At 50.0% G+C, this 27,250-nt stretch overlaps 1 protein-coding gene across 24 annotated transcripts in view; it reads left to right on the top strand.

The window, feature by feature from the left end:
- Positions 1-27,250, top strand: part of NFASC (neurofascin) — a 75,853-nt gene that overhangs the window by 5,168 nt on the left and 43,435 nt on the right. For 9 of the 24 annotated variants that reach the window (XM_033080349.1, XM_033080347.1, XM_033080344.1 and 6 more), the window contains exons 2-12: positions 12,051-12,239; positions 12,754-12,771; positions 13,622-13,727; positions 13,966-14,162; positions 14,912-15,034; positions 16,097-16,267; positions 19,508-19,558; positions 23,964-24,075; positions 24,671-24,855; positions 25,451-25,582; positions 26,229-26,372. In XM_033080349.1, coding sequence (XP_032936240.1) covers positions 12,146-12,239; positions 12,754-12,771; positions 13,622-13,727; positions 13,966-14,162; positions 14,912-15,034; positions 16,097-16,267; positions 19,508-19,558; positions 23,964-24,075; positions 24,671-24,855; positions 25,451-25,582; positions 26,229-26,372 — 1,333 coding nt within the window. In that variant the 5' untranslated portion in view covers positions 12,051-12,145. The remainder of the gene's footprint in view (positions 1-12,050; positions 12,240-12,753; positions 12,772-13,621; positions 13,728-13,965; positions 14,163-14,911; positions 15,035-16,096; positions 16,268-19,507; positions 19,559-23,963; positions 24,076-24,670; positions 24,856-25,450; positions 25,583-26,228; positions 26,373-27,250) is intronic. The other 15 variants (XM_033080358.1, XM_033080354.1, XM_033080353.1 and 12 more) reach the window with 3 other exon arrangements.

Here is a 27,250-nt window from a genome sequence, read left to right as displayed (position 1 = left end):
AATTGGATATTCCCGGCAGTTTTTATTGGATATTCCCAGAGATTTTTATTGGATATTCCCGGCAGTTTTTATTGGATATTCCCAGAAGTTTTTATTGAATAGTCAGAGCAAGTTTTATTGGATATTCCGAGTGGTTTTATTGGATATTCCCAACAGTTTCTGGTGAAAATTCAGAGCAGGTTGAGTTGGATATTTGGGGTGTGTTTTTTGGATATCCCCAGCAGTTTTTATTGGATATTCCCCCAACCCGTGGGGAGGGAAAGAATCCCAATCTTTCCTTTTCTGTAAATTCTGCGAATTCTGTGAATTCCCTTTTCCCTGGGTGAAGATCAGCCATTCCCACAGGCTCTTCCCAATCCCACAGGTTCTTCCCAATCCCACGGTCTCTTCCCTTGGGTTTTGTTTGCTCTTCCCAAAACATTCCCTTGGATTTTAAACCTGCCAAGACCCATGCAGGGGTTGGATTCCCTCACAATCTTTGTCAGATCTTGTCAGGGAGGTCTGGATTTCCTCCTGCCCCGGAGGGAATTCCTTTCCAACCTCATTTCCCTCATTTCCCGTCTTGTTGGATGACTTCTGCTCCAGCTTTTCCATTTCCCCCCCTCTTCCCAAAGCCCCTCAATTCCTTTTCCTTGGCTCTCCTGGACGGTGACACCTCCACCAACCCGGATTTAGGGATCCAGCCCCATCTGTGGGGGCCGGGATGGCTCCGATCCCACTCCTTGTGAGATAAAGGCTCCTCTGTGAGCGCTGGAGTGCAGGGCCCAGGAGAAGCTCCCGTCCCTGCTGTCACCTCGGTGCTGTCACATTCCTGAAATCTGGCTTTGACATTCCCAGCAGAGCCGGCCACAAAGGCTCCTTGTTGGGATGTCCCTTGGGATGGGGTTGGGGCCACCCCAGCTGGGAGCGGGAGGAGGGGAGGGACAGGACGGGGCTTTGTGCCACCCACACGTGCCAGGACACTCAGGGACCTCCTCTGGTGACAATTCTGACAGGCTCGGGGTGTGGGGATGGTCGGATTGGAGGAGGGAATATTGTGTGGGAATACTGGGACTTGGTTTGTGTGGAAACTTTGGGACTTGGTTTGTGTGGGGATATTGGGATTGTTGTGTGGAAACTTCGGGATCTGATTTGTGTGGAAACTTTCGTTTGTTGGAAACTTCAGGATTTGATTTCTGTAGAAACTTCAGAATCTGGTTTGTGTGGAAACCTCAGTATGTGAAGGAGTTACAAAGAAGGAGAAGGAATTCTGCAGCAGGAATTGGGATGATGGGACCAGGAGATGGGTTCAGGCTGACAAAAGGGAGATTTGGGAGGGATTTTGGGAATAAATTTTTCCCTGGGAGGGTGGGAGGGGCTGGGATGGAATTCCCAGAGAATCCAGGGCTGCCCCATCCCTGGAAATGATGATATCGGGACTTGATTTGTGTAGAGACACTGGATCTGATCTGTGTGGAAACTTTGGGATTTGATTTGTGTGGAAACCTCAGGATGTGAACAGGTTACAAAGAAGGAAAAGGAAATCTGCAGCAGGAATTGGGATGATGGGACAAGGAGATGGGTTCAGGCTGACAAAAGGGAGATTTGGGTGGGGTATTGGGAATAAATTCTTCCCTGAGATGGAATTCCCAAGGAATCCGTGGCTTGGAAGTGTCCCAGGCCAGGTTGGAGCCACCTGGGATGGTGGGAGGTGTCCCTGTGGTGGCACTGGGGGATCTTTCACCTTTCACCTCCCTCCCAGCCCAAACATTCCGTGATTCCTCGAATCCACCTCAAATCCACTCAACAAATCAATAACCCCATTTCCTTCTTCCCCTGTATCCAAAAAACTTCAATTCCAATGTAAAATATCTCAAACCCCAAACTCCCTGTGAAAACTCCCCCTTCATTCCCAGAGAAGCTGGAATTCAGCTGAACTCCCCCACGAGTTTTTCCACACCCAGCACCAGACCTGCACATTTCCGAGGGCGGATTTTCCCCGAACGTCCTTCAAAACCTGATTCTGCACATCCCAGGCTGCCATTTCCTGCTGCCAGCCCCGGGATCCAGCTGCCAGCGCTCCCCAGGGATTTATTCCCGGCCATCCCAGCAGCTGGGACCAGCCTGGGGATTTTTGACCTCGTCTGAATCGCGCTGGCCCCGGTGACAGCTGCGAGGCTGAGCTGGCCCCGGCCCAGGACAGCAGGCTGCTCCCAAATGTTTGATTCCAGGGATTCTGGCTCCTTTGTCTCCCTTTTCCAGCTTTTTTTTGGACAGGTCTGGGGTTGGGATGGGGGTGGGAATGATTCCTGGGAGCAACATGGCTGAGCTGGGGGGGGATTTGGGTTTTTTTAAGTGTTCCTGGCAGGATTTTGACCTGAATCCCAGATTTGGGATGAAAGTGGGAATGGGAATTCCCATCCTTGGATGGTTCTCAGAATTCCTCTTCCAAACCCAGGGATATCCAGGAGCATCCAGGGATTAAACCCCCCCAGGAAGTAAAACAAATCCCCCCTTTTCCCAAGGGAGAACTTTTGTTTTTCCTGCCCTATTGTCCGGCGGAAAGGGGGTTGGGATGGCCAGGATTGATCCCGAGCAGCTGCTGGGATGAGGGAGGGCAGATGGCTCAATTATATCTGCAGTGGGATGGGAGGGTGGCCTTGGGGATCTTTTTCCCTGGAAACCTGAGCCAGGAGAGGCTGTGGAGGGGATTTGGGAGATTTTGGGATCCTCTTTCCACTAAAGGAGGGGCTTTGGAAGATTTTGGGATCCCTTTCCCACTAAATCTGAGCCAGGGGAAGCCACAGAGGGGATTTGGGAAATTTTGGGATCCTGTTCCCACTAAAGGAGGGACTTTGGGATTTTCAGTATCTTATTCCAACCAACCTGAGCAGGGAGAGGCTTTGGAGGGGCCGTTCCCAGGAGGTGCCCCAGCTCCTGCCCCGTGCAGGTTTGGGATGTGCCAGTCTGGGATATGCCAGTCTGGGATTTGCCAGTTTGGGATGTGAAAATTTGGGATGTGATGGTTTGGGATGTGCCAATTTGGGATGTGCCGGTTTGGGATGTGCCAGTTTGGGATGTGCCAACCTGGAATGTGCCAATCCGGGATGTGCCAGTTTGGGATGTGATGGTTTGGGACGTACCAGTCTGGGATGTGCCAGTTTGGGACGTGCCAATCCCAGCCTGTGCCACCCCGGAGCGATCCGTGCCACCCTCCTGCTATTTCTGCTCCCAATCTGTGCCACAGTCAGAGCTGCCCTCGGGACCGGGTTCCACAGGCCCTAAAAAAAACCAGGATTTGGGATTTGAGCTGTTCAGGGATCATTTTAGCTCTGCTGGAGGAGAGGGAAGAGCGGGAATGGTGCCCTAGGATTCATCCACCTCTTCCAGCCACATCCTCGGAATCTTATCCCAAACCTCACCTCTTTTCTTTTTTGGGAAAAAAGGATCCAAAGGGTTCCCCTGAGAGCCAGGGGAGGGCTGTGGGATGTGGTTTTGAGCAGGGAAAGGTGAAACGGGAGTGCAGGAAGAGCTGGGAATGCTGGAAGAGGAGGAGAGGGAACTTCAAGGTGCAGTGAAGTGAAAATTGGAATTTCTGAAGTGTTAATTGGGATTTCCGGGAGTGGTTTGGGGATTCAGCCTTGAGTGTTCATCAGAAAGATTCTTCCCTTTATTCTTCCCTTTATTCTCCTTTATTCTTGCTTTTATTCATCCTTGTTCTTCCCTTTAATCCCCCCAGGAGAAATTCTTGGGGACATCTTCAGGGTCTGGAGAAATTCCTGGGGACATCTCCAGGGTCAGGGGAAATTCTTGGGGACATCTTGAGGATCAGGGAAAATCCTTGGGGACATCTCCAGGATCAGGGAAAATTCTTGGGGACATCTCCAGGAGATGTCCCAGGGCCACCGCAGCTCCAGCCCCACGGAGCCGGAGCCAAACCCAGGAAATTGGAAAGCTGAGACTTCTCCAGGCAGGATTTCCCGTCTCTGGGCACTGGGAAATCCCAAAATCCTGGAGAAGGACCAGTCCAGCACCGGGCAGAGCGGCCTGGGAGGGTCTGGGCAGGAGCAGATCCTCCCCAAATCCCATTTTTCCTTTGGTATCCCGATTGGAACATCCCAGCAACTCCTTCAGGGAATAAATTTCCAACCTGCTCAGCCTCACTCAGATCCTGTCTCCCTTTCATGTCCCCTCTCCAACAGGCTGGAGCAGTTTTAATTCCAGTGGATCCAGGGAAAAGCGGGAAAAGGAGCAAATCCATGGGCAGGGATGGGGTTTGATGGTTTCAAATCCCGAGCTCTGCTCCTCTCGCTGTCCCATCCTTCTCCCAATTTTCCAGCTGTTGGAAATCTCCCTCCCAGAAAATCCAGGATCAGCCAGGCTGGAATTATCCCGGCGGCTCCCGAGGGTTTAATGAGGCTCCAAGTGGAACCGGGAGGGGTTTGTGGCGGGGGAGGGACGATTTGGGGTGTCCGGGATGGGATTCAGGGAAGCGCCAAAACCTCGGGAGCGGCTCCTGGAAGATCCAAGTTCTCCGAATCTCTGATAAAAAAGGAATTTTGGTGGTGCAGATCACAACATTCCCCTTGTCACGATGTTAATTCCATGTTGGGATGCTGGAAAACAGGGAATGTTCATTCCCAAATATCAAGGTTTGGTTTTCCCGGGCGGGGAAAAAGGTGGGAAAAAGCCGGGAATCCTTGGAGGGCACCTCGGGAAGCAGGAAAATGGGAATTCTTCTCCAAAAAGTGTCCCCAGGGCTCGGAGCCGCCACCGGGGCACCTCCTCCTCCCAACCTTCCCCACTCCCAACCGTTTAATCAGGAAAATGGGAATTGCATATTAATGAGATGCTAATGAAGCCGGGGATGGCATTGGGTGATTCCTCATTTAAAGCTACAAAGCGGAGCTTTGTTTTTAAGCCGGGTTTATCGCTGCTGGGCCTGCCTGATTAGGAAATTCCCGCTTTTATCCTCTGGGAAGTCTCTCCCGAAGTTCTTGCACCGCCCTCCAGGGAAATCCCGACTACCTTTATTCCAGCAATTATCCCAACAAAGATTCCTCTCCCCGCTCCCTCCTTCTCCCGTCTGTCCCCGAATTTCCGCTGGAGCCGGGATACGCAGCCAGTTAAAAATTGGATTTTTAAATTTATTTTCAGTTAAATTCTCTCTTTTCCCTGGCTGGGGTTGGCTCTTTCCCAGCTGAAAAATCCCAGGATGAGCTGGGAAATGCTGGTCCTTGTGATCCCCCATCCCTGATTCCTCTGGAATTTTCTTGCTGGAATATCGGTGGGGTACTGCGAAATTCCCGGCTGGGGATTCTCAGCGGTGGGGATGTCTCTGCTGGGCTTTTCCACAGGATCGGGAATGTTATAAATGACAAACAAAAGTCTCAAATTTTAGCAAAATTTAGATTGATTTGTTTTATACAGACAGGGGAAAGCTGGGGAATGTGAGGGGTCACTGCCCACTCCAAGTTTGGTTTGCAGCCTCTTCTTATAGTGTGATCTCATTGTAATCAATAATTTTGGGTTTTTTGCTGTCACAATTTTGCCAGGTAAGCAGAATAAACATCCATAAAGTCTCTGTGAGTCACTCCCATAGATACCATCTGCTCTGGGTGGATAAAACCAGCAAAAATTGGGAAGTTCTGGTCTTGTAGACAGGCAGTATGGATAAAACAAAGGCAGGAAATCTGATTTTGCAAAATCTATCAGACTACGGGAAAGTCCAATATTGATTTTACAAACTGGTAGTAGATACAAATTATTTAGAAACATAATATTCCTAACAGGAGGATTTAAACCAGAATTTTAATCACATTTTTCCTCTATCAAGCATCACCTCATATTCTGTTTTACACAAACCTCGATACTTTTGCCATTAACACGAACCTTTTATCAATTATCACGGGAACAAAAGGAAACTGCATCTGGGAACAAAACGGCGCCACCCCCTCGCTGGGGACACGGGGACAGGCCCGGGCTGGCACAGAGCGGGCAGTGCCCGCTGCCACCGCTCCATTGTTCCCGCGGGAAGAGCAGGAAAAGGGAGAAAGAAGGGAAGGACACAAAGTTGGAATTATGGATTGGGGATGTGGGGCTTCTCTGGATGGAGGGGTTGGGATAATGCAGCTGTCTGTGGGGAGGACGGGGAAAACGGGGAAGTTTTGGGATGTGGGGAGCTCAGGGAGTCTTTTCCAGGATGTGAAAAATCCTACAGGGATTTTTTAGGATATGCGGAGCTCACGGAGTCCTTGGGACGTGGAAAATCTTAGAGGGAATTTTGGGATGTGGGGAGCTCAGGGAGTCCCTTTTGGGATGTGGAAAATCTTAGAGGAAAATGGATTTTTTGGGATATGGGGAGCTCAGGGAGTCATTTCCAGAATGGGGAAAATCTTAGGAGGAAACAGGGATTTTTTAAGGATATGGGGAGATCAGGGAGTCCTTGGGATGTGGAAAATCTTAGGGGGAATTTTGGGATGTGGGGAGCTCAGGGAGTCCCTCTTGGGATGTGGAAAATCTTAGAGGGAAATGGATTTTTTGGGATGTGGGGAACTCAGGGAGTCATTTCCAGGATGTGGAAAATCTTAAGGGGAATTTTGGGATGTGGGGAGCTCAGGGCATCCTTCCTTGGATATGGAAAATCTTAGGGGGAAAGAGGGAAGTGGGATGGACTCGTTCCAGAGGGATGAGGGTTTGGAGCTCCCTGCAGCCTCCAGGAATTTGGAGCTGCATCTGAGGGATGCGGGATTTTTGGGATTTTTGGGATTTTTTTTTCATTTTTGGGATTTTTGGGATGGGGGTAATTCAGGGGGTGAAGCAGCAGGAAGCACAGGATTTGGAAATCCTCTGGGAATTTGGAGCTGCTGGGGCAGAATTCCCTGAATTCCATGAGTGTTTAAAGCCAGGCTTTGCCTGCTCTACTTTCCCAAAAATCTCCTCGTGCTCAGATGCTCTGGAAAAGCTGAACCAGCGGGGTGGGAAAGGGGCTGGGAACAGGACTGGGATCACCCAGGATCCCTCCAGGAAAATTTTCCTCCTAATTAAGCTCAACAACAACAACAAAAAGAATCTTTTCCCTTTTTTATTAATAAATCAGGAGCGTTTTCCCGATGGGAACGCCAAGGAAGGGCCTGCTCCGGGCAGGAGCAGCTTCCAGAGGTTCAGCTCTGAGTTCTCCCTCATTCCTCATGAATAATTTTCCGGATTCCTCCCCTTTCCCGCACGGATTGGCGTTGCCATGGCCACCAGCGAGGGATGTGATCCCGAGGGATGCGGGAGAGGGGCAGGAAAAGGGTTGGGAAAATGGGAAAATCCCCAAAAGGGGTCTGGATCCTGCAGGGATCATCCCACTCCGGGCTTTTTGTGGGATTCCCTGACATCCTAAAGGGGTTTTGTGCCTGGATCTTGTGGGATTCATCCCTCCCACATGGAAATTCTGCTTTTTCCATGCTCTGAGAGCTCGTTCCATCTTGAGCTTGGAAAAAAGGAGAGAAATCCTTCCCAAAGCCACGTGAGGGAGATTCCCAAATTTCCACGTCACCTCAGCCAAGGTGGGACATGCTCTGCAGTCCCACATTATCCTGGGAAAGGCAGGGAAACATTTGGAATGGTTTTTTTGGGACAGTTTGTGCCTGGACCCTGTGCTAGTGTTGGGATCCTTCCTCCTCTCTTGAATTTTTCATGGAAAACCTTCCTTATTTTACTGAAGTTGGATTCCAGCTCCAATTCCAACGTGCAGAATTCCAGGAATTTGCTGATACAACCCTCATTCCCAATCCCTGCCCTTTGTTTCCCTCAACTCCAGGGTTTTAATGGATTTTCACGCTTTTTCCATTGAATATTCCCAGCAGGAAACTTTGGCGGATTGTAGATGAGGTGGGAGGAGTTAAATATTGAAATTTCCCTTTCCTTTGTTTTTTTCCTTGACTTTAAACTCCGTTATTTTCCTGTGGATTTTCCCTCCCGCTTCCAGTGGTGCCAGCAAGGGGAGATTTGTGTTCCCAAGGATTTGCAGGACATGAATTCCACCTTTTCCAGGGATTTTGGAAAGTTTTGGCAGAAAAAAATCCTCACTTCATTCATCCCTGCCTCAATCCATCCCCCCATCCTTCAACCTTTTCCAAGGAAATCCTGAATTCCAACCCAGCCTTTTAATTCCCCAAAAATCCCTTTTATTTTCGTGGAATTTTTAACCACGGCATCCCTGGGCTCCCTCCTGAGCTGGGCTTGTGCCAACTTCATTATCCCCGAGCCAAAAGCTTCTCCCAATTAATTTATTCCCGTTCCTGTGGCAGATGGAGAGGTGGTGACACCAGGATTTGATTGAGTGACAAAGGGTGACAATTCCATGGAGAGTGACAGGAAAAGTTGTGAGAAATGCCAGGGAACGGTGAGAAAAAGCAGGGAATGGTGGGAAACAGCAGGGAATGGGAAACAGCAGGGAATGGTGTTGCCCTCCTCATTCCCAGCTCCAGGGAATGAATAAATTTGGGATTTCATCACATTCCTGTGGAAAATGTCCTCGAGGGCTGTCACAGTTCCTGGGAAAAGAAGCAGGAATGGGATCGATGGGATAGCCTGCTAGGAATGATGGGACACACCTGGAGAGTCAACTTTGGGTCACCAACTGGGTTTTTTGGGAGTGGATTTCCAAGGAAGTGTTCAAGGCCCAGTTGGTTCCCATTGGGATCAATCAGTTCCAACTGGATCAATCGATTCTTACTGGGATCAGTCAATTCTTACTGGGATCAATCAGTTCCCACTGGGATCAGTCACTTCCAACTGGGATCAATTGATTCTTACTGGGATCAGTCAATTCTTACTGGGATCAATCAGTTCCCACTGGGATAAACCAGTTCCCACTGGGATCAGTCGGTTCCCGCTGGAATAAACCAGTTCCTACTGCGATAAACCAGTTCCCATTGGGATCAATCAGTTCCCGTTTGGATCAATCAGTTCCCATTGGGATCAGTCAATTCCCACTGGGATAAATCAACTCCCACTGGGATCAGACAATTCTTACTGGGATCAATCAGTTCCCATTGGGATCAATCAGTTCCTGCTGGGATAAACCAGTTCCTACTGGGATCAGTTGGGTCCCACTGGGATCTATCGGTTCCTGCTGGGATCAGCCGTGTCTCTTGCCCTTGGCAGGAGGGAGAGCCGGGTCTGGGATCCCAGGATGGGATCAGGATCTGCTGTTCCTGTCTCTGAGGGCTCCTCTCACACAGGAGAGGAATTCCAAGTGTGCCAAGTTCCCCGGGTGGATTTTCCCATGGGAACGACGTCCCTGGCATGGAGGAGCTGTGGGCTGTGGGAAGGGAATTCCATCCAAACCCTCTCCCAGCTCCATGGGATGAACTTTCCTCTCTCTGAGTGCTGCATCCATCATTTTATTCACAAAATCATGGAATATCCTCAGTGGGAAGGGACTCCCAGGGATCCCAAAAATCCCAGAGCTTGTCCAAACATTCCCAACCTTGGTGAGGCTCAGGCTGCTCCAAACCCGGGTCAGAATCAACTCTGGGGCAGCAGGAGCGGAGGTGGGAGCCGGGAATCTTTTCCAGAGGCTCCAGATCCATCCCAGGGCTGTTTTTCCACCTGATTAAGGCTCGGCTGATCCCAGGGCCAGATGCCACCAGGGAGGGGTGGCCCGGGGACACTCTGGGGACAGGCACCGCCCGTGTCCCCCCGTGCCACCAGCTCTGTGGGTTTTCTGGGAGCAGCGTGGGATGGGTGACCCTGGACAGGAGGTGACAGTGGCACGGTGTCACCTGTCCTGGGCTGCCATGGGGGCTGGGATGGGATTTGCTGGGATGGGAATTGCTGGGATGGGATTTACTGTTATGGGAATTGCTGCCCCGTCAGGAACAGGACAAGGGGACAGGAGTGTCCCTGAGTCACCACCCCACAGATTCTTTGGGATTTTCTTCCTGGGAAAACCGTGTTGGAGCTGAGGGGACACAGGGAGGGTCCTGTGTGGCACCAAACCTTTCCTGCCTGGATTTTCCCTTTTCAATCCCTATTTCCCCCCTCACTTCCTTTCCTTGTTTCTCTCAAACCAATCTCATCCTAATTAAGCCACCGTGGGGTTTTTTCCAATTAAAAATTCCAGTTTTCGGAGGGCTGTCCCTCTCTTTGGGACGAGGCTGAAGGATTTTTCCTGCTTTTTTTTGACCAGTTCAGACCCTTTCTATGCAGAAAAAAAAACTGGAAAAATGCTGATTTTTGGGAAAATCTTCTCCCCAGCTCGGAATGTCCCCGATCCGTGTGGCAGGCAGGGAGAATTCCCCGTTCCCGGCGGGAGCAGCCGGGACAATGCAGGGCTGTGTTCTCCAGGAGCCACCTACACGCGCAGGAATTGTTCCCAGGGATTGTTCCCAGGGATTGTTCCCGCTGCCCACATCTGCTCCGGACAAAGGAGCCCTGGAGGAGCCTGGAGGAGCCTGGAGGAGCCTGGAGGAGCCTGGAGGAGCCTGGCATTTTCCAGGGGATGAATTCCCCCCGGGTGGTTTTTACTGCTCGGTGCAATCCTTTGGATCATCCTGGATCATTTCATTCCCGCAGGATTCTGCCCATGGGTTCAGGCCAGGGATTCTGTGCCGTTTTTAGAGCCCAGAGATTGTCTGGAATTTTGTTTCTTCCTGATATTCCTGGATTTTTGCAGCCCCCTTGCAGTAAATAATCCCTGCAGGGATCTTTAGGGAGAAGCCACCCTCAGATTCCTGGAAGTGTCCATTGAACAACCTGGGATTCTGGAGTGGTTTTAGTTTGCCAATTTCAATTTTTTTTTACTGTGAGACAGGATAGCAGGAAAGCAAAACAGGCTCAACTTTAAATGGTACAAAGAAAAACTTGATTACTAGAAACTATTTTTGCAGCCCCCTTGCAGTAAATAATCCCTACAGGGATTTTTTGGGAGAAGCCACCCTCGGATTTCTGGAAGTGTCCAATGTTAGATTGAGCAACCTGGGATAGTGGAGTGGTTTTAGTTTGCCAGTTTGAATTTTTTTTTGCTGTGAGATAGGATTAGCAGGAAAACAAAACAGGCTCAACTTTAAATGGTACAAAGAAAAACTTGATTACTAGAAACTATAAGGAAAAAGAATAAAACTCAGAATAAAACTTCTAGAGCACTCCTCCTTCCCACACGCTTCTTTTATTTTACACTGACAGTGTTCAGAAAACAACTTAGTTTGCTAATTTTAAAATAGTCTTTTACCAATTTATTTGGGTGAGGAGGGAGAGGAGTCTAATAAAAATTTAAAAAAATCTTTAAAAACCACCACACAGAGGAAGGTGTCCCTGCCCTTGGGATGAACTTTAAATTCCCTTCCCAACCCAAACCATTCCAGGATTTTGTGCTTTGCCATCACTGCTTGGGCTCAGCCCTTTTACGTTCTTGTATTTACAAATATCCCCCCGGAATCTATGCCAGGAGCTTCCTCCTTCCCTCTCAGCCATTCCTCACCCCCAAATCCAAGGAAAACAAAAAAATCCCTAACTTTCAAACTGTTCCTATTTCTCCTTTTTAATCCCCACTGCTTTCCTCCTCTAAAATATCCCAGTTTTCAATGGATTTAATGCTTTTCATTGTCCTTTTGGGATCTGCATTTGTGACTGGAGGGATGAAAAGTGGCTGGGTGGAAAATGGGATTCTGGGATCTGGGAATTTGGGATTGTTTGGAGAGTGCTTGGGAAAGATCCCAATCCCAGAATTGTGCTTGATCAATGCCACGATTTTTGGGACACCAGGGGTGGGTCCAGACCCCCCGATATCCCGATGGATCTGATATTCCTCAATATTTTCAGTGCATAAAATACAAATAATATTAACTTTTTAAACAGCAAATCCACCTTTTTATTCTATCCCAAAGGCTCCCAGGAATTTTCTCCTTGTCCAGACCCCAAACAACCCCATAAATCCCAGGCTCAGGAGAGCTGTTCCCACGCTTTCCCCAAATCCTGGGCTCCATTCCCAACCCCATTCCCGCCACATTCACGAATTTTCCAATGGGAAAACACCAAGACTGGTTCAGCAATGTGACTTTGGGGTTGTTTTATTCCAGCTGAGGATCCCTCTGCACGTGCCACACCAGGGGACACCCCAAAGTCACCCCAAGGGACATCCCAAGGTCCTGAGGCCACCCAGGGAAGCTCCAAGATGATCCCGAGGCGAGCTCGGATCTCCTGCGCCGGAATCGCCTTCGCCCTCTGCCTCCAGCACCTCGTCAGCGCCATCGAGGTCCCCCTGGACTGTGAGTTTGGGATTTATCCTCCCCAGCTCCTTCCCAAAAATTCCTCACTGGGATCGGGAGGAGGTGGGGTGAAGGTGGGCTCATCCCAGGTGGGTTTTCTCCTCCACGGTTGAGTTTTTTCCTCTACATTTGGATTTTCTCTTCCATGTTTGCGGTTTCTTCTCCAAATTTGTGTTTTCTCCTCCGCAGCTGGATTTTCTCCTCCACATGTGGGTTTTCTTCTCCACATTTGGGGTTTCTCCTTCACATTTGGATTTTCATCTTCACATTTGGGGTCTCTTCCCAAATTTGGGGTGTCTTCTTCAAATTTGGGTTTTCTCTTCCCACATTTGGATTTTCTTTTCCACATTTGGGATTTTCTTCTCCACATTTGGAAGCAAAAGGGTTTTTGTGTAGGGTTTCCAAGGCCTTCAAAAACTCCCTGGATTTGTTTTCTGGCCGAGCTGGGAACGGGGCTGCTCCTGAATTAACCTCCTGTCTTTTTCCATCCATGCTTTCCCTTTGGGAATAACAGCAAATATCCAGAGTGAATGTGAGTATTCCCCTCCCTCCAGGTGGTGACCGTGTCCTTGTCCCCAAAACTGCACGAGGGGCCCCAAGCAGGGGCTGGTGGTGGCTGTGGTGGCACAAGGAGGATGTGGCCCATTGGAGCCACTTTTCCAGGCTGGGAAAGGCATGGAGCATGTTGGAACATGTTGGAGCTTGTTGGAAAGAGCTCCCAGCTCTCCACGCTGTCCCCAGAGTAGGAGCCAGGCTGTGTTTGCTGTGGAAAAGTTTTTCCTGCAGGGTTTGGGTTTGGAAAAGGGTGGGAATCAACTCCTGGCACTTGTGCCAGGCTCAGCCCCACATCCTGATGAACTGGGGGCATCCCTGGATCTCAGGGGGTGAGGAAACAGCCTTGGATCCTCATCCCAGATGGGATCTGCAGTTTGGAGTTCTGGCCATGGGGTTCCCATGTCCCTTTTTCCATCCTTGCCCTCCTTAATTCCAGGTTTGAGCTCCGTTGGGGCCATCCTGGGGGGCTGGAGCCTCTTCCTTGCACCAGGAATGTCTCAGGATCTGTGGCCCAGCCCCTTCTGAGCTGCAGATCCAGGATGAATTCCCGTTGGATTCACCCTGTGGGAACAGGAACCTGGAACTGGGACATTCCCTAATGAGACCAAGATAGGGAGGGAGAGAGGGAATTGAGGTTTCTCAGTACCTAAAAGGAGTCCAGATGCTGTGAGAGGTGATGAATTCAGGGAATACAGAGGAATTTCCTCAGGATTCAGCCTCCAGATCGTGCACCCACCAGGGGAAGGAGCTGAGATCCAGCAGGAACTGCTGTAGGATGGCACAGAGGGGTCTCCCCCGGCTCCTCACGGATTTCCCTTCCCTTGCAGTGCCGCAGCCCCCTACGATCACCAAGCAATCCATCAAGGATTACATTGTGGATCCCAGGGATAACATCTTCATCGAGTGCGAAGCCAAAGGCAATCCCGTTCCCACGTGAGTGCATTCCCAGCCCTCACCTCACTGTTCCTCGGTGCTCTGGAGCTCCAGGTGTTCCACCAACCCATCCCATCCCATCCCATCCCATCCCATCCCATCCCATCCCATCCCATCCCATCCCATCCCATCCCATCCCATCCCATCCCATCCCATCCCATGGATCCCATCCCATCCCATCCCATCCCATCCCACCCCAGGGAAACGGTTCCAAACACACCTTTCCTTGCCATTCCAGCTTTTCCTGGACGCGGAACGGGAAGTTCTTCAACGTGGCCAAGGATCCCAAGGTGTCCATGAGGAGGAGATCAGGGACTTTGGTCATCGACTTCCACAGCGGGGGCCGGCCCGAGGACTATGAGGGCGAGTACCAGTGCTTCGCCAGGAACGACTTTGGAACGGCCCTTTCCAGCAAAATCCACCTCCAGGTTTCCAGTGAGTGATTCCTGGGAAGTGGAGCAAGGCTGTGGGAGGTTTGGGGGGGAATATCCAGTACTCAAACGGCTCCAGGTGTGTCCAGGTGTGTCCAGGAGACAGGGAAGGAGTGGGATTGTGGATGGAGCTGACGGGAATTGTTTGGGATGGATTTGAGGGAATGGATTTGAGGCACTGGATTTAAGGATATGGATTTCAGGGATGGATTTGAGGGATGAATTTGGGGGTATGGATTTGAGGGGTGGATTTGAGGATACAAATTTAAGGGTGTGGATTCCAGGGATGGATTTGAATATGGACATAAGGGGATGGAATTGAGGGCATGGAATTGAGGATATGAATTTAAGGGTGCAGACTTCAGGGATGGATTTGAGGGATGAATTTTGGGATATGAATTTGAGAGATGAATTTGAGGACATGGATTTGAGGGTGTGGAATTGAGGGTGTGGAATAGAGGATATGAATTTAAGGGTGTGGATTCCAGGGATGGATTTGAGGGATTAATTTAAGGGTGTAGATTTGCGGATATGGGTTTGAGGGCAGGGAATTGAGGATGTGGAATTCAGGATATGAGTCTAAGGATGTGGATTCCAGGGGTGGGTTTGGGAGATGGATTTCAGGACATGAATCCCAGGCAGTTTTGCACACACCTAGACAGATTTCCCACTGAAACCCGGCCGGATCCAGCGGGAATCCCTCCGCAGCATTCCTTCCCTCCTTCCCTCACTTTCCTTCGCTCTCTGTGGCAGAGTCTCCGCTGTGGCCCAAGGAGAAGGTGGATGTGATCGAGGTGGATGAGGGGGCCCCGCTGAGCCTGCAGTGCAATCCCCCGCCTGGCCTCCCTGAACCCGTCATCTTCTGGATGAGCAGCTGTGAGTCGGGAGCGCCTTTCCCACCGGGAATTCTGGGAATGGGGGAATTCCATCGCCTGTGGGGTTTTAAATAACTGTGGGTGGGGTTGTGGCTGAAAGTTTGCCGTTGGTTCTGCCAGCCTCGGGTTTTTTTCTGTTGGTTTAGGGTTGATTCTGCTAGTTTAGGATCATTTCTGCTAGTTTAGGTTTGTGGCTGCTATCTTAGGGTCATTACTAGTAGTTTAGGGTAATTAATGCTAATTTAGGGCACTCTCTGCTAGTTTAGGGTAGTTTTTAGTAGTTTAGGGTTGTTACTGGTACTTCAGGATTATAACCACAAATTTAGGGCACTTTTTTCTAATTTAGGGTACTTTCTGTTAGTTTAGGGTGATAACCACTAACTTGGGGCACTTTCTGCTAGTTTAGGGTAGTTTTTAGTAGCTTAGGGTCGTTACTGGCGGTTTAGGGGTTTTTTTTCTGCTAACTTAGGACACTTTCTGCTCATTCAGGGTCATAACCACTAATTTAGGGCACTTTCTTCTAATTTAGGGCAGTTTCTGTTAGTTTAGGGCAATAACCACTAATTTAGGGCAGTTTCTGTTAGTTTAGAGTAGTTTCTACCAGTTTAGGGTAATAACCACTAAATTTAGGGCACTTTCTGTTAGTTTAGGTTCATAGCTGCTAACTTAGGGCACTTTCTGATAATTTAGGGTCATTTCTGTTCATTTAGGGCAATAACAACTAAATATAGGGCACTTTCTGCTAGTTTAGGGTAATAACCACTAAATTTAGGGCACTTGCTATTAGTTTAGGTTCATAGCCGCTAACTTAGAGCACTTTCTGATAATTTTGGGTAGTTTCTGTTAGTTTAGGGCAATAACCACTAAATTTAGGGCACTTTCTGTTAGTTTAGGGCAGTTTCTGTTAGTTTAGGGTCATAACCGCCAACTTAGGGCACTTTCTGCTAATTTAGGGTCGTTCCCGCTACTTTAGGGCTCTTCCTCACCACCCCTACTCCCCACCCCACACACCCCACCCCTCCGCCACTCCCACGGATCCTGAATTCCCGCCGTTCTCCCGCAGCCATGGAGCCGATCCCGCAGGACAAGCGCGTGTCCCAGGGCCACAAGGGGGACCTTTACTTCTCCAACGTGCTGGCCCAGGACGCGCTGACTGACTACAGCTGCAACGCCCGCTTCCACTTCACCCACACCATCCAGCAGAAGAACCCCTACACCCTCAAGGTCAAAACCAGTAAGTGGCTCACTGGGCGACCAGTTTGGGATCTATCCCAAAGGGTTTACTGGTCAGGAATCTGGCAAGGGAAGAGTGACTCACGTGGTTTGGTTTGGTTTGGTTTGGTTTGGTTTGGTTTGGTTTGGTTTGGGTGGGGAGCAGTGGTTTTGGGGTGGGATGGGGTTGTAGCTTCCTGGTTTTAGGGTTCTGGAGTTGGTTTGGTGTAGGAATTGCCAATTCCGTGTCTTTGGGATGTTTCACAGCTGAGGTATTCCCTCCATCTCCAGGGAAATGCAGGAATTCCTGGTTTCACGGTTCCGGAGGTTGTTTGGTGTAGGAATTGCCAATTCCATGTGTTTGGGCTAAAACTGGGAGTGTTTCACACATGGAGCATTCCCTCCATCTCCAGGGAAATCCAGGAATTGCCAATTCTGTGCATTTGGGATAAAACTGGGAGTGTTTCACAGCTGAGGCATTGCCTCCATCTCCAGGGAAATCCAGGAGTTCCTGGTTTTAGGGTTCTGGAGGTGGTTTGGTGTAGGAATTGCCAATTCCATGTGTTTGGGATAAAACTGAGAATGTTTTGACAGAGATGTGGCAATCCCACTGTCTCCAGGGAAGTGTGAAATACCCAGAGGTAACTTGAAGCAGGAATCACCAAATCCCTGTTTTGGGATAAAACTGGGAATGTTTCAGGCCAGTTGGGGCATTCCCATCATCTCCAGGGAAATGCAGGGATCACAAATTCTGTATGTTCGGGATCAATCACAGAGTTTTGGCACATCTGGAATATTCCTGCTATCTCCAGGGAAATGTAAAATACCCAGAGGTGATTTGGTGCAGGAATCACCAATTCCACATCTTTGGGATAAAACTGGGAGTGTTTCCACATTCCCACCACGTTCAGGGAAATGTAAAATATCCAGAGATTGTTCCGTGCTCTGAGGGAATTGGCTGTGATTTGCTCCTGGGGATTGGATGTGGAAAAACGAGCATGGAATGTGGCTGTGGACATTCCTGGGCCTCCTTTGCTCCGGGAACTGCCTCCAGGAAGGCAGGAGCCTCTGGAATCTGGTGGGAGCCTCTGGAACCCAGTGAGAGCTTCTGGAATCCAGTGGGAGTTTCTGGAATCCAGTGAGAGCTTCTGAAATCCAGTGGGAGCTTCTGGAATCTGGTGGGATACTCTGGAATCCGGTGGGATCCTCTGGAACCCAGTGGGATCCTCTGGAATCCAGTGGGAACCTCTGGAATCCAGTGGGAGCTTCCAGTTTCCAGCAGGATCCTCTGGAATCTGGTGGGATCCGCTGGAATCCAGTGGCAGCTTCTGGAATCTGGTGGGAGCCTCTGGAATCCAGTGGGAGCTTCTGGAATCTGGTGGGATCCTCTGGGATCCAGTGGGAGCTTCTGGAATCCAGCGGGATCCTCTGAAATCTAGTGGGAGCCTCTGGAATCTGGTGGAAGCCTCTGGATCCAGTGGGATCCTCTGGAACCTGGTGGGACACTCAGGATGCCCACGTGTCCCCACTGAGCACCGATGAGGGGACACCAGGGGCTCTCTCCAGACCTTTCTGCTGGCTCCAGACTCTGCCAGGAATGAGAATTCCTGAAGGAAAAGGAATTCCTGGCGCACTGGGGGTGACTCTGGAAGAGGGAATGGCGCCGATTTTAGGGACACGAGAACCCTGAGCTGTCACAGAGGTGACAAAATTCTCGGTGGACATCAACCATCACTGGGCAGGAGCTTCCACCCACTCCCAGAATTCCCAGAATTCCCAGCCAGGAGGTGCTGGTGGTTTTTTGGAATTTCATTTGATTTCCTGGCAGCTGGAATGAGCGGGGATGTGATGAAAGTGACCTGGGAGTGATGTGTTTTCCACCTCGGTGTAACAGCTCCTCCTCTGTGCAAACCTGGAGTAGAGAATCAGGGATTTAAATCATTTCAGTGCTGGAATTCCAGTGATGGGAATGTGGGCAGCTTGCTCATTCCGGATATTGTTTGTAAATTCCCGATATTATTTGTGAATTCCCAATATTTGTCTGTCTGCAGAGCTGGGCAAAGAAAATCCCAGCATTTATTTTTGGAAAAAATCCCGGCAAACAAAGATCTGTGGGGTTTGGAGCCTCCAAGGGCTCACCCTGACGTGTTTATGCTGCTCTGGGAGAAACCTGGATGAAATCCTGGTGGATTTTCATGGATTTGAGCTCCCCCCACCCCTGCTCCCCTCAGGTGTCCCCACCTCCCTTCACTCCCAGCCCTTGGAAAATCAAATCCTCTTCCAGTTCTCCTTGAGAAACAACTGCTGTGGGATCAGAGGCAAATTCCACCCCAGGAGCCTCCCAGATTCCTTAAAAATTTTGGATCCCCCCAAAAAAAATTATTTATCCATTACATTTTGGAAGGGGGCGATTTCCCCCTCCAAATTGCTCCAATTTTGAGGTTTCCCCAATGATTCCAAAGAGAAAAAAAATTCCAAGGAAATATTTACTCCACAGTTCCCACACTTTTAGCTCTTCTCACCCTTTGGAGAGGGAAATCAGCTCCTTTTCCTGCTGTTCCTGGCTGTGTTTGTCCTGGAAGGTGCCGCGCTCTGAGTGCTTTTGGATCCCTTCCCTGCTCCTGCCTGTCCTGTCCTGGCTGGTTTTTTGGGATGTCCCCATGTCCCCTGCCCTGTCCTATCCTTGCTGGATTTCGGAATTCCCTGTGTCCCCATCCTGGCTGTTTTTTTGGGATGTCCCCATGTCCCCTTCCCCATCCTTTGATGTTTTTTGGGAATTCCCTATGTCCCCTGTCCTTGTTGGTTTTTGGGAATTCCCTGTGTCCCTCTTCCTGACTGTTTTTTGGGAATTCTCATGTCCTTCGCCTTGTCCTGTCCTTAGTGTTTTTTTGGGAATTCCCAATGTCCCATCCTGGCTGTCCTTGCTGTTTTTAGGGAATTCCCCCTGTCCCCTGTCCTTGTTGGTTTTTGGGATGTCCCTGCATCCCCATCCTGATTGTTTTTTGGGAATTCTCGTGTCCTCTGCCATGTCCTACCTTGGTGGTTTTTGAGAATTCCCCATGTCCCCATCCTGGCTGTTTTTTTGAGAATTCCCGTGTCCCTTGTCCTTGCTATTTTTTTGGAATTCCTGTGTCCCCACCCTGGCTGGTTTTTGGAATGTCCCCATGTCCCCATCCTGGCTGTTTTTTTGGAATTCCCGTGTCCCCCTCCCACGCTGTCCCCGCCTCCCCCGCGCTGCTCACGGTGTTTTGTTTAATTGCAGAGAAGTCCCATAACGAAACGTCTTTAGGAAATTCCCCCGCCATGTACCGCGGTGAGTGACGCTGGCTTTGGGAGTCCCGGCTTAACCCAGCCCCGCCTAACCCCACTGACCCCATTTCCTGCCCGTGTCCCCTTTGCTGTTGCTGTGTCCCCGTCGTGGCCTCAGCTTTGCCAAAATTTATCGGAATAAAACCCCACAAAGTTCCTCCTTTCTGCTGGGCGAGGTTTAAGCGAGTTAAGCCCAGCTTGGGAGGTTTGGGGTTTATAGGATGTGGTTGAGCTGAGTTTGGTCCCTCCTGTCCTGTCTTCAGCAAAGCTCAGGATTTAAATCAGATCCTCACCTCTCTTTTCTGTGTCTCCAGAAGAAGCATTTCCAGAGGGAGCATTCCTGGCATTTCCAGCTGAACTCAGGCAGGGGTAAAAAGAGGGAAGAAAATGAGGAATGTTTGGAATTGGGGAATATTTTCCTGAAATCTGGGTGATTTCTGTGCAGAGAGGTTGGACACGTTCTGGATGCTTCCACATCCTCCTGTCCTTTGTTGGGATGGGAAATTCCCTCCGGATTCTACTCCTGCTGGGGGAATCCCATCCCAAAATCCTGAATCTGGGCAGGGAATTCCCTTCAGATTCTGTGCTTGCTGGGAGAAGCCCATCCCAAAATCCTGAATCTGGGCAGGGAATTCCCTCTGGATTCTGTTCCTGCTCAAGAAACCTATCCCAAAATCCTGAATCTGGGAAGAAAATTCCCTTTGGATTCTACCCCTTCTGGGAGAATCCCATCCCAAAATCCTAAAAGATGCTTCAGGCACAAAAACCCCAGGATGGGCTGCCCTGGGAATGGGTTGGGATTGTCAGGGATGTGTTGGGATGACAAGGGCAGCACTGAGGGATTTTAGGGAGCAGGAGATGGGGTTGGTTTGGGAGCACAGGGAATGTCTCCAAAAAAACCACCAAGGATTCCAACTGCTCCCAGATCCAGACAGGATTCACTTCCTGCCCCTCCTGCTGCTTTTGGGAGCTTTGGGAATGTCCCTTGTTGTCCCCACCGTGTCCTGGAGGGAAATCCAGGGTCTGGCACAGCCCAGGGCACAAAACCCATCCCAGAGGGACTTTGGGATCCTGGCACAGGGAGCAGGAGGGTTTGGGGCATGCTGAGGAGCTGGGAAAGGCTCTCTGCAATGGAATCCACCTGGAATGGGCTGGAGAGTCTGGAAATCCTTGGGAAAATGGGTAAAAAAAGGGATTTTCAGCAAAATCCGCTTGGGTGGGAGCGGTATCAACCACCTGGAAGGGAGGGGACAAGAGATGGGACAGGGACAGAGGGAATTCCAGTGGAGAGTTTTCCTGGGCTCCTGGATTTCCTGTTGGATAACTTTCTTCCTGGAAAAGGGATTTTAAGTCACTCTATCAGGAAAATGGGATTTTATCCACACAATCCCATTCTGTTTCATGGGTGCACAGCAGAAACTTCCTGCTGTTTGTGTTGTGACATTCCCTGGAAAACTTCCTGGCTCCAGAGGATCCAGATCCCCCTCTCCCACCCCTGTGCAGACCTGCTCTACAACCCGGGCCTTAATTAACTCAATAATTAATGAACTGGGGATAATAATTCGTATCCTCAGACCCTTTCCTGGTTGCTCCCTGGAATGACCTGGCTGGAAATGATGGAAGTTTCGGGATTTTGGAGAGGGATGTGAATCCCAAGGATTTGAGGTTTTTGGGGGATTTGGGGCTCTTGGCTGTTCTTCCTTGGGGTGCTGATTCCTGGCTCAGCTCCAGAGGCAGCTGGAAAAGGGCTCTGGAAGGCTGTGAATGCCATTCCCAGCACGTTCCTGAGCTTGGGAATGTGGGATCTGCTGGTGGGGATGTGGAGCACAGGAGATTTGGGGGACACTTCTCCCAAATTCCTCTCCAGGGCCGGGATAACCACAGGAAGTGTCACCCACCCCTTGTCCCCAGAGCGTGGAGTGATGATTCCAGAATTCCATGGACAAGTTGGTTGTGATTATCGGGGAAAAACGACCCAAAAGGATAAATGGAATATTTCATTAGCAGATTTCAATTTTTTCCCCTTTTAATGGAATTAAAACCCTGTTTTGCCCCTTTTCCTCTCTTTTTCTGGCAAACCTGAGATGTTTGAGCCTGGCTGTGCCGGGGCTGAGCAACTGGGATGTGTCAGGATGGGCACATCCCTGGAAAACAGAGCTGATGGAGGAATTTTGGGCAGCTCTGGGATGAGAACTGGATATTTCTGGGCTGATCCCAGCTCACAGCCAAGCTTGGGAGCAGAGTTGATTTTTAAGCTGAAATAAACAACCCCAGGATTTATTTTTCCAGCTTGGATCCATCCAGAGGGATGAGAAAAACCTTGACACTTCCAGCTGGAACTTCCACATGCTCAGAGCCTTTGTTGCTGAGGGAGTTTCTGGCTGCTCCCTGTTAGAAACAGCAAAATATTTATGATTTATTAATGTCTATTTATGATTTAATAATTTCTATTTATTATTTATTAATTATTATTTATTAATGGTGCTGTGCTGAGGCAAAAACCAGTTTTTTTCCATGCTGTCCTTAGGTTCATTAAAATCAGGAGGGTACTAATTAATCCCCCTGACTTTTAATTGCCATCATTAATACAGGCTTGTAAAATCCAGCTTGCTCCTCTTAGCACTTCCAGTTATCCTACGAGATCTGGAGTGGGAATAAATCCTGATCAAAGCCAATCTTGGCTGATAAAATAATGAATTCCCACTTTTCTGATTTGATGGGAGAAGCTCCCAGTTGTGGTGGAGGTTTGGGAGCTCTGCCCTGGGATGGGTTGAGCTGGTTTAACTGGGAATGAGAATTTCCCTGGGAGCAGGGATGCAAACAGACCCAGAGAACTGTGGGATAAAGTCGAGATTTTCCTGCCCTGGTAATCCATAAATCCATAATTAATTAATCCATTAATCCATAATTAACAAACTGGGAGTGCACGTGGAGCCCGTGGGTGTGGAACCAACTCCAAGGATTCCACGGATCAGTTCTGGGGTTGGGTTTTCCTTCCCTAAGGTGGAAATTCCAGGAAGAGTCCCCGTCCTCACTCCCCTCCTCCTTCCCCTGCCACAGCTCTGGAAGTTTCCCAAAATTCCCCAAATCCTGGTTGCTTCCCACTCATTGAGCCAAGGAAATTTTGGGGCAACATCCTAAATCCTGCTCCAGCCTAGGGATGGTCTGTCCCCATGGATCTTTCCAGGAATTTTGTGTCCCTGTTCCCATCCCATCCCATCCCATCCCATCCCATCCCATCCCATCCCATCCCATCCCATCCCATCCCATCCCATCCCTTTCCTAATCCCATAACTTCCAACCCTGCTACCGCTGCTTTCCCGCCCATCTCATCCTGTTTTGTCCTCACTCATCCACATCTAGGTCAATCATTCCACTTCTTAATGGAATTTTTTCCATGAATAATTAATTTTTTTCCCCCTGCAAAGAGGCCTTCACTGTGTGTGGATCTGTAGGGAATTGTCTCGTGTCTTCCCTTTGTTTTTTTCCCTGTCCAACCCTAAATGGGTCATTTTGGTGGTTGAATTGTTCCTTTCCAAGGGGAATTATCCTTCCAGGCCTCCAGGAAAGCTGGAAAACCTCCTTGGTGCTGCTGCAGCCCCAGGAATGTTCCATATCCCAGAGATTTCTGTGGAAAAGCAGCTCTGGGTCTGAATAAACCCTTCCCATGCCCATTTTCCCTGCTGTCCTTCGTTATGTGTTACATCCATCAATATTCCCAATTCCATCTGGTTCCAGCCCATTTTCCAGAGGCAGGGGGGGGCAGGAAAAGCAGGAATGAGGAATCCTCAACCATCAGCTCCCTCTGCTGCTCCTTCTCCTCCCTGCCCACCCAACTTCCTCTCTCTCCCCTTTCTTTTTTCAATCCCAAATTCCATTCCTTTCCTTTCCTTTCCTTTCCTTTCCTTTCCTTTCCTTTCCTTTCCTTTCCTTTCCTTTCCTTTCCTTTCCTTTCCTTTCCTTTCCTTTCCTTTCCTTTCCTTTCCTTTCCTTTCCTTTCCTTTCCTTTCCTTTCCTTTCCTTTCCTTTCCCTTTCCCTTTCCCTTTCCCTTTCCCTTTCCCTTTCCCTTTCCCTTTCCCTTTCCCTTTCCCTTTCCCTTTCCCTTTCCCTTTCCCTTTCCCTTTCCCTTTCCCTTTCCCTTTCCCTTTCCCTTTCCCTTTCCCTTTCCCTTTCCCTTTCCCTTTCCCTTTCCCTTTCCCTTTCCCTTTCCCTTTCCCTTTCCCTTTCCCTTTCCCTTTCCCTTTCCCTTTCCCTTTCCCTTTCCCTGTGAGTTCAGAATCCCAGGATGAGGAGGTAAAACCCTCAATGAATTCCCAGAAACTTTTAAAAGCCCCCGTGTTTTGTTTTCTTTATTTTTTGTTTTGTTTTGTTTTGTTTTCATTTTTCCTTCTCTTCCCGCTGATTCCAGCCCGAGGGATCACGGAAACCACTCCCAGCTTCATGTATCCCTACGGAACCTCCAGCAGCCAGATGGTTCTCCGAGGCATGGATCTCCTGCTGGAATGCATCGCCTCTGGAGTGTACGTACCACGGAGAGGGCGATCCCCCGCAATTCCCAGCGGGATCAGGGCATGGGATCACCCCTGGATTGGGAAATGGGATCATTCCCTTCTTTTTAGTTGTTGATGCTCCCATAACCTGCTCGATGAGCAAACAGAAGAGCTGAGGTTTCCAGGTGTGTTCAGATCCTTGTTCAAGGATAATTCCCCACTGATTTGTCCTAAAATTTGGGAATTTACCGGGAGCTCCTCATCGTAACGTGGGGGAGGACGTTTGTGTCCCCCAGAAAAGTCCTGGGCTCGTGATCCTGCCCACACCAACAGCCAGGGATGGGCTTTGAGGTCCTTTCCACCCCAAACCATTCCAGAATTCCATGGTCCTGCATTCCCAGGAGGATCAGGAGGAGAACGTGGTTCCTGACCAGGGAATGCTCAGGGCCGTGGTTTAGGGGTGGTGATGAGAATAAGGGTGACCCACCAGTCAGATCAGAATTCATCCCTTGGTTTTAGTGGTTCCCAGGATGGGAATTTTGCTGTTATTTAGGAATAACAGCTGATGACTTGGGAGTTATTCCCTGGCCTTTGGAAAAGCTCTGATCAGCTCCCCTCTCCTCAGACCAGCACCGGACATCATGTGGTACAAGAAAGGCGGGGAGCTCCCGCCGGGCAAAACCAAGATGGAGAACTTCAACAAGGCCCTGCGCATCTCCAACGTGTCCGAGGAGGACTCCGGGGAATATTCCTGCCTGGCCTCCAACAAGATGGGCAGCATCCGCCACACGATCTCGGTGAGAGTGAAGGGTACGTCACCTTTACCTTCCCTCTTTGGGTCCCGGCCGCCTGCAACCGGGAGGGGACGTTCATGGAATGCTGGGAGGGACAGCAGGGCCTTTCCCTGGGGGTGGGTGTGTGCTGCATCTTTGTTCTTCAGGGAATTGTGGAATGGGTTGGGTTGGAAGGATTTTCCACCCATTCCGGGACACATTCCATGGCGCCATGTTACTCCAAGCCCCATCCAACTCAGCCTTGGACATTCCCAGGAATGGGGCAGCTGCAGCTTCTCTAGGAATTCCATCCCAACCCCTCCCCACCCTCCCAAGGAATGATTCCATCCCAATATCCCATCGAATCTAGACATCCCAATATCCTTTCCCATTCCCTGTTCCAAATTAAATCATGTCCAAACAGCCCCAAAAGCAGCAGGAGATGGGATCCCACTGATAGAAATTCTGGTGGGTTTGTGTGACCAAGGAGAAGGAAAGGAACCTCTCCTCCTTCACCAAATCCCGGGAAACTGCTTGGTGTTTCCATTGCCTCCCTCCCCCAGGGAGCCTTGCAGGGGGGTTTGGGGGTGGTGTCGCTGTCCCTGTGTCACCAGGGTGGGGCTGTTTTCCAGCTGCTCCCTACTGGCTGGACCAGCCGGAGAACCTGATCCTGGCCCCCGGCGAGGACGGCAGGCTGGTGTGCCGGGCCAACGGGAACCCCAAACCGACCATCCAGTGGCTGGTGAACGGAGAGCCCATCGAATGTGAGTGTGGGAGAGACTGGGCCCCCTCCTCCAAAATCCCACCAAAATCCCACCAAAACCCCAGCCAAATTTCCAGCCAAGGATCTCATGGCTGAGCCCTAGCCAGAGTTTATTCCTTCTCCAAAATCCCAGCCCAAATCTCACCAAAATCCCAACCCAAATCCCAAACAAGGATCTCATGGCTGAGCCCTAGCCAGAGTTTATTCCTTCTCCAAAATCCCAACCCAAATCCCAACAAAATCCCAACCAAAATCCCAGTCCAAATCCCAACCAAGGATATCCTGGCTGAGCATGTACCACAGTCACTTTCTTCTCCAAAATCCCACCAAAATCCCAGCCAAGGATCTCATGGCTGAGCCCTAGCCAGAGTTTATTCCTCCTCCAAAATCCCAACCCAAAGTTCAACCAAGGATCTCCTGGTTGAGCACGAGCCAGAGCTGCTGGTGGGGCCCAACACCCACACGGGCCCCTCGTGAGCCCCCAACTCGTCTGGGATGGGCCCAGTTCCCCCAGTGGCTCCCAGCTGTGCCTGTGGAGCTCCCACACCATCACCGACTTTGAACTGGGCTGGGAAGACACTCTATGATATTATGGGGTGGATTTTCATTGGTGTAACCAAATTGATGGAGTCGTCCTTGTTTTGAAGCGTCTCCGCCCAACCCGAGCCGGGAGGTGGCCGGGGACACCATCGTGTTCCGGGACACGCAGATCGGCAGCAGCGCCGTGTACCAGTGCAACGCGTCCAACGAGCACGGCTACCTGCTAGCCAACGCCTTCGTCAGCGTGCTGGGTGAGCCTGCGGGGATGGGAGCATCCAAACCTCGCACCTCCATGGAATACAAGCTTGGCTTGGGTTGGAAAGGACCTTAAAGCTCGGCTCAAAGCTCGTCTTAAAAGGGTGGATGTGGTGCTTAGTGCCATGGTGGTGTTGGGTCGTAGGTTGGGCTTGGTAATCTTAAAGGTCTTTTCCAACCTTACTGGAAATCTTTTCCGACATTTTTCCAACCAGTTTGAAAAGTTGGAAACCTTTTCCAAACTTTTCCCAATCAGTTAGAAAAGCTGGAAACATTTTCCAAACTTTTTCCCAGTTGGTTCTGGGATTCCTCTGGAATTCCACCCTTTTGCACTGGGTAGGGGATGGAATCTTCCGCTATCCCAGGCTGCTCCAAGTCCCATCCAACCCGACCCTGGACACTTCCAGGGATCCAGGAGCAGCCTCAGTTTCTCTGGGAATTCCATCCCAGCCCCTCCCCACCAGGAATTCTTTCCCAATATCCCACCTAAACTCTCCTATTTCAGTTTAAAATCATTCCTCTTTATCCTATTACCATTTTCCCATGTAAAAGTCACTCTCTGTTTTTTCCAAGCCCCCTTTTCCCTGCAGAAGTTTTCCATGTGTTTTCCCCTTTGCTGCTCTGAGGGAATGCACAAAGCACCCAGGCTTTGGAGCAGGAATCCATTGCCATGGATTCAAACCAGGCAAAGGCTGGGCAAACCCAGGGATATGAGTCACAAAACGAGGCTGGAAGGAGAGGGAAGGGGAGGTGAGCGGGAATGGAGAGTTTTGAAAGCACCAGTAGGAAAAGTGAACCAAAAAATCAGGGAAAAGGCTGGAAAAAAGCAGCAAAATCCATTTTTTCTCCTTCTCCATGGCTGGAATTTTGGCTG

This window comes from Catharus ustulatus, chromosome 25, assembly GCF_009819885.2.
Source record: "Catharus ustulatus isolate bCatUst1 chromosome 25, bCatUst1.pri.v2, whole genome shotgun sequence".
NCBI classification, from domain to species: domain Eukaryota; kingdom Metazoa; phylum Chordata; class Aves; order Passeriformes; family Turdidae; genus Catharus; species Catharus ustulatus.
This window is presented reverse-complemented; position numbering and strand designations above follow the sequence as displayed.